The sequence below is a fragment of the Trachurus trachurus genome (genome assembly GCF_905171665.1).
Source record: "Trachurus trachurus genome assembly, chromosome: 17".
Lineage (NCBI taxonomy): Eukaryota > Metazoa > Chordata > Actinopteri > Carangiformes > Carangidae > Trachurus > Trachurus trachurus.
The window spans coordinates 24196477-24208913 of record NC_139900.1 but is presented as its reverse complement, the minus strand read 5'-3'; the positions used below and the strand labels follow the sequence as shown (position 1 = coordinate 24208913).

The following is a 12437-nucleotide window of genomic DNA, read 5'->3' as shown; positions in this document are numbered from 1 at the left end:
CAGGAAGGCATGAACCTTGAATGACTGCAGTGTTTATTGTCAGGGGCACTCACTTTGGCAGGTAGCGAGTGACGGTGATGATTTTGTCCTTGAGACAAACTTTGTGGAAGGTGCGGCCCATACTGAGCCAAAAAACTGTCTCCTCCTCCTCTGCCCGGCGTAAAGAGACCAGACCTGATAACACAAGAAGAGAAAGAATGGGCAGCTAGGTCGACTGTGAGGTGACTATATCAAAACTAAAGCAGATCAAAACCAGGTATACACTACCAGTCAAAGGTTTGGACACAAGTGTTTTTTCTTTTTCTTTTTTTTATCACTTTCTACATTGTAGATTCACATTGAAGACATCAAAACTATGATGTAACACATATGGAATTATGTAGTATTATATTTAAGATTCTTCAAAGCATCTAGTATTTCGCTTTGATGACAGCTTTGCAGACTCTTGACCTTCTCTCATCAGCTTCATGAGGTCGTCACCTGGAACAGTTTTCCAACAGTCTTGAAGGAGTTCCTAGAGGAGCTGAGCACTTGTTGCTGTTCTGCCTTCACTTGGTCCAACTCATCCCAAACCATCTCAGTTGGTGACAGATAACACTTTTGTTTAAATGAACACTACATAATTCCACATGTGTTCCTTCATACCTTTGATGTCTTCAGTATGAATCTACAATGTAGAATGTGATAAAAAATAAAAATAAAAACCACTGAATGAGAAGGTGTGTCCAAACTTTGTGGTAGTGTATGTACTCTAATACAGCTGAATTCAAAATGAAACTTATCTCAATGACGTATTTGGTTGTTCATGACAATAGAACACATATACAAAGCAGTGTCTTAAATGTGGTCCATTAAGCCTGTGGGTTCAAATCATCTGACAACATTACCTAACATATAGACTCACTGTTTTTTCTCTTTTATCATGTTGCTGTTTGTTGCTGCTGCTGCACAAATGTAAATTTCCCCACTGTGGGACAAATAAAGGAATCTTAACTTAACTTAACATTATCACTCAGACACAGAGCACAGCTTCAGGCTCTGTCTGTCTCTGGGTCCAGCTACTGTATGTCCTCCACTTGTGACTGAACCCTTTATTTAGCTCAATTGCAGGAGAGGAGAATATACTTTTAGTAGAGCTGAATCTTTATTTTTAATTCCCTCTGTTTGATATGAGTGTATCACAATGGTGTTTCAGTATGAAGCCTTTTCATTGGGCCTGTTGATGCATTACATGTGAATCCAAAAGAAACTGTCCGTTACCTCTGGAGTAAAGAGGACTGCTGCCGAGCGGCGTGGCGACAGCAGGCTGTGGCTTCCTGTTATTTGACTGGACAATGATCTGGTAGCCCTGCATCAACCTCTGACAGATGAACTCCTCAAAGACCTGAGACGCACTCATCACCGGTGCCTCATCTTCACGTCTGAGGAAGAAAAAAACACGGTGGGTTAACTTTGGTCCAGAGAACTCCTGACACAAACAGCAGTAAGTGATAATCCGACTTTGAGACATTTAGGGGGAGTACTGTATATTGGTGATCGTATGCAAGGACAGTAAAGACATGTGTCCTTGGACAGAAGACAAACGACACAAAAGTGATGCGATGTGTGAGAGAGTGATGCCTATGTTGGTTGATTTGATTGGTTACGCAATAGGAAAGCAGGAAAAAGTAAAAAAAAAGTAAACAAAAGGATAACTAAACTAATAATATAGCAATAAGGAGGCCGAGGGCTCTATGGACGGTTTGTGGGCAGTTTACAAAGGTAAACACACGTTTTTATTGATATTTTTCATCAACTATTTTGATAATCAAATAATCGTTTGAGTAGTTTCAGAAAAAAAAGTCAAAATTCTCTGATTTCAGCTTCTTAAATGTGAATATTTCTGGTTTCTTTGTTCCATTATCACAATAAACTGAGTCTCTCTTTGGTTTGTGGACAAAACAAGACATTTGAGGACGTCATTTGGTGGTTTGGGAAACACTGATTGACATTTTTCAACATTTTTTAACATGTCATTGACCAAACAACTAAACGATTAATCGTTTAAAGGGACAACGAGGAGTTTTGGAAAAGCTAAGTGTTTTCACACTACATTTCCCATGAGCCTCTGCGCACACTGTGTAATTCTTGGACCGGCGCAAGACGGACAAAAGCGAAAACATTTGCCAAGAATGTTTTCATTGATCAAGAATGAAAGTTGGAGGTTCAAAGACGATCAGATACCGTCGTAGTTCCGACCATAAATGGCGATCGGGCGGCGTTATTCCCATGACATCTGGGCAGCGTCCGCGAAACCGAAAGTAGGAAATGCTGGGTGAGCCGACCACTAAATACTAATATCAAAACAGCGATAAAGACAAAGCGATATATTTATAAAAATTGGACCCATTAACAAGTGTGGGTAACGTAGATTCATCCACATTAATAATCGACAGATGAATCGATAATTAAAATAATCGTTAGTTGCAGACCTAATATTTTCTGTTGCAGTGTTTTTTATTAGAGGCGGTAAGTCCCATCGTTGTGTGGACATGATGATGTACCTATGCTCATCATCAGTGGTTGCAGAGCCGGTTCAGGGGACTGTCACCGCACCGCACCGTAACCCCACTCCCCACCACCCCCCACCCCCCACCCAGCGCAATGAAATACGGCTCCCCCGAAAGCCCCTGTGTGGTTGGACCACTGAGGGTATGGTGTGGTCTACCTCTCCAGGTCGCTGTGCGGCAGCAGGTCATAGCAGCCTTCAGTGTAGTCGTTCTGCAGCGTCTGGCGGTCCGGGAAGTAGTCGGTGGTGAGGGGCAGGCAGGCCGGTGTCGTCAGAGACTTCCAGTCCACCCCCACCGTGCAGCAGAAGCTGGGCACTGTCGGGGGTGCAGACAGCAGCAGGGCTTCAGGAGCACACACACACACACACGCACGTGCACACACACATACACAAAAACACACACACAAAATCCCCACAGAAAACACAAATGCATGTACCCAGAGTGGAGCGGTACATGTGTGTGGGGGGCACCACAGGGGAGTGAAAGGAAAATGACAGAGAGAGAGAGGATGAAGTGATGGAGATGGAAAAGAGTGTGGATGGAGACACAAACAGGACACAAAGAAAGGAGAGTAGAAGAGAGGGGAAGAAAAAAACAAGTCAAGTGTTATTTTTACTGGCCTGATGATTCCTGGGGGGCTGTGGTTGTGCAGCAGTGATCAAACATGCAGATTGTGGCCCAGTCTGTGATCAGCGAAGTGGAAACTGTGTCCTGAGCTCGACAGAGGTGTGAATGGTGAATTTAAGCAGAGATATTACGTCATGCAAAAAACATCCAGATGGGAAGAAAACTCTACGTTCAGAACACCGTGTGGAAGAGAGAGACTCGTTTTAGCAGAGGCGCTGTGTTTACAGTCAAATCAAGAAAATACACCAGACACGCTGCCATGCAGGAATGAGGCTGGTTGAAGGCAAACAGGTCATGTTGGAGGAAAATTATGAGAAGCTCAATTAATCAGAGGATTTGACCTGGTGACATTAAATCAGAATAATTAAGTTACAGATCAACAGGATGAGGCCCAGAGGAAGAGAGAGAAAACAAACAGAGAAAAAGAAAAATAGATAGAGGAGAGTAGGAGTAGGAGGAGGAGGAGGAGGGGGACCCCAGACAACATGACCTGGAAAAGTGGTTTATACCTGCGACCCCTGGAGACAGACGCCCAGTGGAGAAACCTGCCTGCTGAAGCTGAATAAGCCCTCACAGGTTAAAGACACCTCTGAAGGTTTATTGCATCATGAGTTTGGTGATTATAGAATATCAGCCTGATCCTGAGATAAACGGCTTCTCAGTGATGTCAGTGACTCATCAGTTGGCATGTCTTTGGTTTTGTGAGGGAGAGACGGACTCACTTGGATTGGCACTGAGGGAAAAGTCTTCAAATGAGGAGCCGTGGTTAGTCAGAGTTCCTGTAAAGACACCAGAGGTAAGGAGAAACCAGCAGTTACAGTTCTCATTGTTAATTAAACATTTGGGCTTTTGGCAGTCAAAATCTTTTCTTTTTTTTTTAAAGGGTTTGTTACACCACTTTCCAAGAACTGAAAGGAGTGTCAAATAACCGCTTAAATGGACCACTTGATGAAAACTCAAGCTCACACCAAATTCTTAAGAGAAAAGGTGTAAAAATCGCAAAAACAGTGCAAACATCTGTGCATCTGGACATGTTCTAAATGTCCCCTGATTTTCACCCACCTTCTCCAAAATAACCCCAATGTGGAGGGTTTTTGAAAGTTTACAAGGGGCGCTGTTGAGCACCATCATTTGCAACGATTTATCCAGGTCGGACCCTTGCAAATTTGAATGATTTTTCAATCATGGGAAAGCCACCAAAAATGTATCTGGACTACAAATAAACATTTGAAAAACAATAGGGTCCTTGAACCCATGCTGCGCTCGAGTGTTTACTTCATACAAAGATAATTAGGTTCTAAAATAGTTGAATATTAGCTTCAGCAGTTGGGTTTTACTTAGTTTTACAGAGGAGCAATCATCCCTACATCCAAGTTAATCACTGACTAACAGAATTTGTTTTTTATTTCATTTGTATATAAGCACTTATTCGCAGGCATTGTTAGCTTAGCTCATTAACTGGCTAATTAGTAAATGAATTAGCCTTCAAGCTAAATGCCAATCTGCGCTAACGATGCTAGTGGGAATGGATGGTTGCTAGTTATTAAAGTTAAACCAACATACACAGATGCACATTTCTGGATTGTCTGAGAGTTAGGGGCGGAGTCAGACATCTGCCAAGATGGTGATGATGGAGCAGCTCGCTCTGAGCTTCAAAACAGTGTGCTCACACATTGTCCTGCTAAAAAACACACTATTTGGCAACTATTTTTGGCAATCTTTACTCAAACGCAACTAAACTGTGCAGTTGTGCGCTATATTCACTATATTGAACCCAATTTGGTGCCCTTGTGAGAATTCGAAACATAACATATGTGTGTGTGACCGATATGAAAAAAAAAAACAGTGCGTGTTTGTGTGCATTCATGGTGATGCAGGAACATGTCACCCAGTCTACTGAGAACCACAGAGTGAACATGTGAAGCAGGATTAACATAGAGCATGTTCATCACCACTGGTGTGGCTTCCTGGACTTCCTGTGAACTCGTCCATCCCCCCACCAATGTACAGGCCGTTGTCTCCTGTGTGCCTGGAGGTTGTTCGCCTTAAATAAAGATACACACGACAAACATTCATCTCACTGACTGTGCTGCAAGCTAACAACCTTTATGGAGGAGACACTTGTTTCTTGTGTCTTACCTTCCGGTGGCCTCATGGTAGGCCAGCTCCAGCAGCTCAGCAGAGGTATGGGCGGGGTCCCTCTGCTGGCTGCCCTGCAGTTCAGCCATGTTCTGTCTGGTCTGATGATGGATCTGGATGGCCTCTCCAGAAGGACCTGAACAACAGCAGTGGCACAAACAGTCTAATGCTTTCATCAAGGCCATCATACAGCTGTCATCTTTGGCTTTTATTGCTTAGTAAGGTAGTTAGTGAAGGAGTTAAAAGAGTTTATATGTTGTGCTAAGCTCTTCAAATTGAATTTGGTTTTGTTAAAATTGCATTGGGACTAATGAGCAGGGTTATTATAATTAACTAAAACTGAGACAAAAACTAAAACGATCAGTGAAAAAATAATTTAGTAAACTGAAATAAATATTAAAATGACATTTCCCAAAAACGAGAACTAAATAAAAACTACAATGAACAATGTAAAACAAACTAAAATTAAGTTGAGTCAGATAACATCAGCTTAGTTGTAGTTTTCTTAGAGATGTCTTAAGCTGCAGGAAGAAAACACCACAGTTCAATATGGGACGACTTGGAGTACGACCCACAGGTAGATAAGAGTGATGGAACCTGGGACGGTGTTTAGCTCAGTTGGTATCCTGCGTGTCATCCCCCCCTCTCTGCCACCCGTTTCCTGTCACACTCTCAACTGCCCTATCTAATAAAAGGCATGAAAAGCCAAAAAAAAAAATACTTTAAAGAGTGATGGAACCTGATGAGGACTGATGGGAACATTATGGGATGCAACTAAGAGGGGAAAATCCCACAAATGTGGAAGTTCATCTTCAGAGGTCTGACAGAGGCTTTCTCCTAAAACCTGAAAAACTACAACTAAGACTAAATAAAAACTAGTCAATTCCTCAAAAATAAAAATTAAACTAAAACTGCTCCATCACTTGTTGAACTACCTAAAATTAAACTGAAATAAAAAAGCAAACTGAAAAACTAAATAAAAATAAAAACTAATGAAAACTTGAAAACTATAATAACCTTGCTAATGAGACTATGGCAGAGGACGTCGATGGTCGATGGAGCATTTGTGGCTGAGGACAGGTGATTCAGTGGCTCCAACCTGTAAAAAGCATCCCTTTTGATCTGCACCTGAACCAGCTGTGATAAATTCTTTACGACAGGAGACACAGTGTCAGCGTCACCTCACCGATGGGGAATGTGTGCATCCAGCGGCGGCGGTTGGAGGTCAGCTTCATGGGCATCCTGGAGGGTGTGAAGGGATTTATTAGCGCCCTCTGTGGGGTGTAACCTCCTGGACGGATGTGAAGCGTCGACTCAGCACTTCCCACGGTGAACCTGCCTGGGGCGCTGGAGTCTCGCTGAGAGTCCATCATCTTCTCCAACAAATCTGATCAGAAGAAAAACAGAACAACAGGAATGGCACTGACGAGGGAAAAAGATTGAGCGTGTGAACTGAACCAGAACAACCCGGTGCAGGGTTACCTCTGGTGCTTGTGTATCCCAGAGAACTGCTGACTTCATACTGGGCAGGAGGCATGCGGGGTATCATCAGCATGTTGGACACTGGACCCAGGCTATCGTCAGAGGCCAGGCTCCGCTGCTCGTCAGGACCCCCCGAGCGTACAGGAGGGGACGCCCCTATGCCGGCGCTGACGTCCACCGAGCCCCAGCTCTTCCTCCCACTCATCTCTTTGTCTCTGCCCATCCTGAAAGACACGAGGTTCGACAGGAGTGTTGCTAGCTCCACTGTGTTTAAATGGATATTTCAACATTTTGGCAAATTTGCCAATTGCCATAATCCCTATAGTTTTAGGAGTAGGTTCATTATCTTTAATTGTTGGTGCAAGCTGTTTTTAGATCGGCGGGGCAGAGACGTGAGCTCTGCATGGAGCACTGTATTTCCAGCTTTCCCTCATCAAACTCATCAAATACATAATCCAACAACTCCAAAACACTCTGGTGGACAAGTTGTGACCTGCACATTCACCACGCTACTGTATGAGAAATAATGTAACGTTATGAGACGGAGTTGTTCTCGAGGCAAATGTGTAGCCGGAACTACACTACACAGGTGCTCGGCAGAGTGACTTCAAAAGCACAAGTAGTTCCGAGTATTTGCTAATCATAATGTTACATGTTTTGGAGTTGTTGGATTGTGTATTTAGTTCGATGAGGGAAACGTGGAAATACCATGAGCCTCCGTTGTGTTACCTTAGCAGCTCACGTCTCTGACCCGCCGATCTAAAAAATTAAAGGTAAGTGGAGTTTTTCTGTAGGTAAAAGTTGAGATACCTAAAGTTGGTGCTCCTCTGAATCCGTGAAGGTCCAGGAAGTCTGAACACTTGGGCATCATAGGCGTCGTAGTCCACCTGGATAGGCAGGCTGTTGTCAGAGTCCTTCTGAGCACAGAGAGCTGAGAGGGGAAGGACAGAGTCAGTAGATGAAGTGGGTTCCTACATCAGTGGTTCTCATGTTTTTCATGTCATATTGTCATTTGCTAAGTGTGTAAATTCAGGCTGTTTCTCAGCCAGCATAAGGAGAAGGTGGGGTACACACTGGACATGTAATCAGTCTGACATATAGACACACACAATGTGCACACGCTAACATTTACACATATGGGTAATTCTGAGGTGTCAGGCAACCTAATGTGCAAGTCTTTGGACTGTGGGAGGAGGCAGGAGAACCTGAAGACAACCCACACAGACTTTAACTCTTTAAAGGGGAATTGCTTTTTTTTTTTTTTTACAATCTGGACCTTATTTCTAGCATAAAATACGATCTTTTACTCACCCAGATAACTTTGGTGTCATTATAAGTCGTTCCGACAAAGTTAGATCCAGCCAAGAGCCGCGAATATCCATATAATGCTACAGACCCCGGATGTTGATAACAGCTAACCCCGGACTCAGAGGGGAATAGCACTAGCATATCACAACAAAATATTGGTCAAATGAACGAGTTTCGCAGGAGATAATGTGTTATTTAGAGGCTGCATTCCGGTGCCCAGACTTGCATTATACAGATATACAAGGCTCTCGGCTGGATCTAATTTCGTCGGACAATGACACCAAAGTTATCTGGGTGAGTAAATGATCGTATTTTATGCTAGAAATAAGGTGCCTCTGGAATCATACGGTCAGACGACAGGCAGTAATGAGAGCCTACCACCACTTTTTCTCTTTTGCCATACAAGCGGGACCAGTGAGGTCTGTTGACAATAATGCGGATGGGGTTCACAACAGAAATAAACCACTCCAGAGTTCACTTGATAGCGGACCCTAACCACCCCCACTATGCGTACCAGAGAGTGGTTGTTTGTTCTGCACCAGAGTTCAAGGCCAGCGTTCACACCAACGCAAATGAACTGCACCAAGGGGGTAAACGCTCCAGGGTTCGGTTCAAAGGAACTAAACAAGGCTGGTGTGAATGCAACCTAAGAAACTTTTATCTACATTGTGCTCTAAAAGTGTTACTCACTGTGTGTGTCTTTGTTGCTCTTGAACTTTTCAGCATGAATCTAGGAATAATTGAAATATTAAAGAGATGTTAAAACATATAAGAAATGCTTTTGAAATAAAACAACAGGGTTGCGTTAGGATGTTAGTTACCTTACGACCGGCCAGTTTGATTCGCGGGGTGAAGGAGCTACAGGAGTTCAGACTTTTTGAGGTGTAGAAGCTACAAAAAGATTAGAAACATGATAGAGATTAGCTTCCAGTCTTCATCAGTCGTTATTGTCATGGTGCATCGTGTCTTCTTGCCTGTGGTTGATCCAGTGAGGTAGGTTGTAGTCGTCTCCGACGCGAGAGTCTCCAGACGTCATCCTGTTGTGCAGCTACAGAGAAAAGATCACACGCATCAGTAACACACGGCTGCAGTGTGGGGCCTGATGCAAACACAGAGACATAATGTTACCTTGAACAGTGGCACTGCGTGCAACGGCTGCTCTCCCATACACACGAGGTCTACCCCGATACCTGAAGAGGGAAACACAACCGCTCTTTGATTCTCCGTGAACAGGTTGATTTGTTCAGGTTGTGCGTTTGAGGTGTGTTTATGTCATCACACTCACCGTTGTCAATCATTCTCTGTTTGGTGAGAATCATGAGCAGACGGTCCACCTCAAACACTCCCACCCCGGGTGTGATGACCACCGACATCTGTCCGGTGCGGTCGAAGTTACGGTTGATGTAGTGTTTGTCAAACACTGTGGGAGATTCAAGGTGAGAGTTCAGTGACACAACTGAACCTGATGCTTGATGAGAGGTTCACAGCTTTCTGCTCAAATATTAATCAGGTGCTCAAGGTGCTGGAATTACTGTAATGCCTCTTTTCATCTGGGACATAAGATGTAAATTTCCCTGTTGTGGGAGGAATAAAAGATTATCTTAAAGGAATAGTTCACCAAAAAATTAGTGACTCACCCTCATGCTGATGAATACTCCGGAGTAGTTTTTTATTCCTCAAAGTGCATCTGGAGACCCGGGAGGCCGGTTCGTAGTCCAACGAAAACTTTACATGAGAGTAATAGGGGCCGACACAAAAACGTCCATAAAACTACATAAAAACCATTTAATCTTCCTCCACACTGCTCGTCAACTGCAATCCAAGTGTCCTGAAGTGATATAGTCCAGAGTTTACCTGAAATGACGTCATTTAGGACATTTTTACAGCCTAACAGTATATTTGCCTGGGGCGCGCTCCATGCCCGACACAAACAGGTCCATAAAACTACACAAACACCTTGAAATATTCCTCCACACCACTCGTCCGCAGCAATCCAACTGTCCTGAAGGGATATAGTCCAGAGTTTATCTGAAACTACGTGATTTACGTGATTTTACGTGATTTCCAGTCACATCCATGTGCATCACAAGAGCGCGCCCCAGACAAATAAAATACAGGACTGTTTAGGCTGTAAAATGTCCTAAATGACGTTGTTTCGAGTTAGTTTTATGGACGTTTTTGTGCCGGGCCCTGTTAATCTCATATAAAGTTTTTGTTGGACTACAAAACGGCCTCCCGGGTCTCCAGATGCACTTTGAGGAATAAAAAACTACTCCGGAGTATTCATCCGCATGAGGATGAGTCACTAATGACTGAATTTCATTTTTTGGTGAACTAGTCCTTTAATTATCTTATCTCATCTTAAAAGCGTTTTTAAGACTCAACAAAAGAGGAGCATTACTATAAAGTGTCTACAGTGCTGGAAAACAACAACAGTAAAAGAAGATAAGATGTATGATAATGCGATGATGGAAACAGTTGCAGAATGATTATGTATATACAGGTCCTTCTCTGCAGTGAGAGGACGTTCCTATAAAGTTCCTTCCTCTTGAAATGTTTTACCAGGAACTTCCTCAGTAGAAACGAGGTTACTGAAAACTGTTCTGCCCTGGGATGAGAGCACGCACCGTTGAAGGAAAGGTTAATGGCCTCCAGGTAGTTTCCTTGAGCAGCAGTTGAATTATAACCCACAGGAAATCCATCTGGCATGAGAACAAATGAACAAAAACATTAATACAAACGCATAAACAAACTAGGACCTTAGTGACACAAGGCCCCTAATCCAAAGATCCAACATTTGGCTAAAAGCTGGACTCCACCACCTGCTTCTTTCAGTCGCACCAGCACCGGATACTGGATGAAAAGTTTCTTGATGGTGACCAGTAATGTCGTCCACTCGTCCCGCCTCTCGTTCTGAGCCACAACCCTGATTTAAAAAAAAAAAAAAAAAAAAAAAAACATATTATAAGTCATCAGATGGCTGCCACCATCATCTGGTCTGTGAATGTGTTCAGCTTCACTCCTCTGTAACACTTGCTAGTATTCTTTTGAGGTTGGATCATGGAAAAAGTTCCATCTTAGGTTCAGTGAAAAAGAGTAATACTTGAATATGTTGCATTGGATCTGACGTGTAAACTACACAGCAAAGATGATGCTTCTTGTAAAACATGTGAACCCTTTCTGTCATATATTGGTTTGAATATTTCCACCAATCTCACAACAGGGTTTGTATCATAGCTCAGAAAGGGACACTCTACTTTATCATTTCATTGATATACTTTTACTTCTGTTTACCTTTCTTTAATCATGTAAACATATAATATCATACATAATATGCCATTAATTTATTTTATTTTATTTCTTTAATTTATTTTTACTAGTGTAGGATGTGACTCCTGAACCCCTTGATTGGAAGAATTTGAATCTGAATATGTATGTGAGCCAAATGTTTGTCTGTTTGCTTGCTTGCTATGTTCTATGCGTTCTTGTTTTATCTTTTGAAAATTCAACAAACACACGGTATATCTTAAATATTTTTTTTAAACTCACCTGTAGAAGTCTTCATAAAAACGTCCCTCGTGATCCTGTCTGATGGAGCTTCTCAGGATCTCAGGAAATTCATCTGTGGAGAGTGAAAGCTCAGAAACAGAAACAGAAACATGCTAATCCGAGTCATGACTCAGCGTGATGAGACCATGTGATGTGACAGAGGCCTCACCGATGGTTTTAGCGCTGTAGAATGTACGCGAGAAAAGCACAACCGTCACCTCATGACTGCAGTTCTTCTCCTGGATTCACAATAGACAGAACTTTTGTTCAGTAACAATTCATAAATCATTAATCAATTTAAGAGTCACAAAGATAAACAAAAGAAAATCACAAACCTTCCACTTTGCAAAAAGGTCAGACAGGAACCCGTTTACAGCCTTCTCAAAGTACAGGTCGCCTGAGACAAACAGTACAAATCAATAAGAGGACCTGTATGTCACTGGGACTAAACACATTTCTTAAAGTGAGAACGGCCAATCAGAGAACTCCAACTAACCATAGATGTCAAAGTCCCACATCTCACAGCTCATCTGGATAAAGATGTAGACCATCGCAGACGTTGATCTGAACACCACCTGGGTCGTAGGGTCACGTGACAAATGAACAACTCAAACATAAATACATTAATTGACAGCAAAGTCAATCGTTCATTCAGTTCATCATTATCATTGAATACGTCAAGATTTACTGCCATTCTTTGTGAATTGATTGAAAAAAGAGTGAATCTGGGTACTCGGTGGTCCAGTGGTTATACAGACCTGACCCATCCAACTCTTCTGTCCG

The 12437-nt window shown here is 42.7% G+C and overlaps 1 protein-coding gene across 5 annotated transcripts in view; it reads right to left on the bottom strand.

Moving 5' to 3' along the window:
• Positions 1-12437, bottom strand: part of depdc5 (DEP domain containing 5, GATOR1 subcomplex subunit) — a gene marked incomplete at its 3' end in the record, with an annotated part of 31284 nt that overhangs the window by 15791 nt on the left and 3056 nt on the right. For 4 of the 5 annotated variants that reach the window (XM_083991416.1, XM_083991419.1, XM_083991420.1 and 1 more), the window contains exons 9-28: positions 12151-12229; positions 11990-12051; positions 11824-11893; positions 11655-11727; positions 10928-11031; positions 10733-10807; positions 9391-9525; positions 9234-9295; positions 9080-9153; positions 8927-8996; positions 8796-8835; positions 7608-7728; positions 6798-7021; positions 6502-6702; positions 5316-5451; positions 5129-5220; positions 3899-3955; positions 2708-2891; positions 1261-1421; positions 54-174 (exon numbers count right to left, since the gene is read on the bottom strand). In XM_083991416.1, coding sequence (XP_083847542.1) covers positions 54-174; positions 1261-1421; positions 2708-2891; positions 3899-3955; positions 5129-5220; positions 5316-5451; positions 6502-6702; positions 6798-7021; positions 7608-7728; positions 8796-8835; positions 8927-8996; positions 9080-9153; positions 9234-9295; positions 9391-9525; positions 10733-10807; positions 10928-11031; positions 11655-11727; positions 11824-11893; positions 11990-12051; positions 12151-12229 — 2141 coding nt within the window. The remainder of the gene's footprint in view (positions 1-53; positions 175-1260; positions 1422-2707; positions 2892-3898; positions 3956-5128; positions 5221-5315; positions 5452-6501; positions 6703-6797; positions 7022-7607; positions 7729-8795; positions 8836-8926; positions 8997-9079; positions 9154-9233; positions 9296-9390; positions 9526-10732; positions 10808-10927; positions 11032-11654; positions 11728-11823; positions 11894-11989; positions 12052-12150; positions 12230-12437) is intronic. The other variant, XM_083991418.1, reaches the window with a different exon arrangement.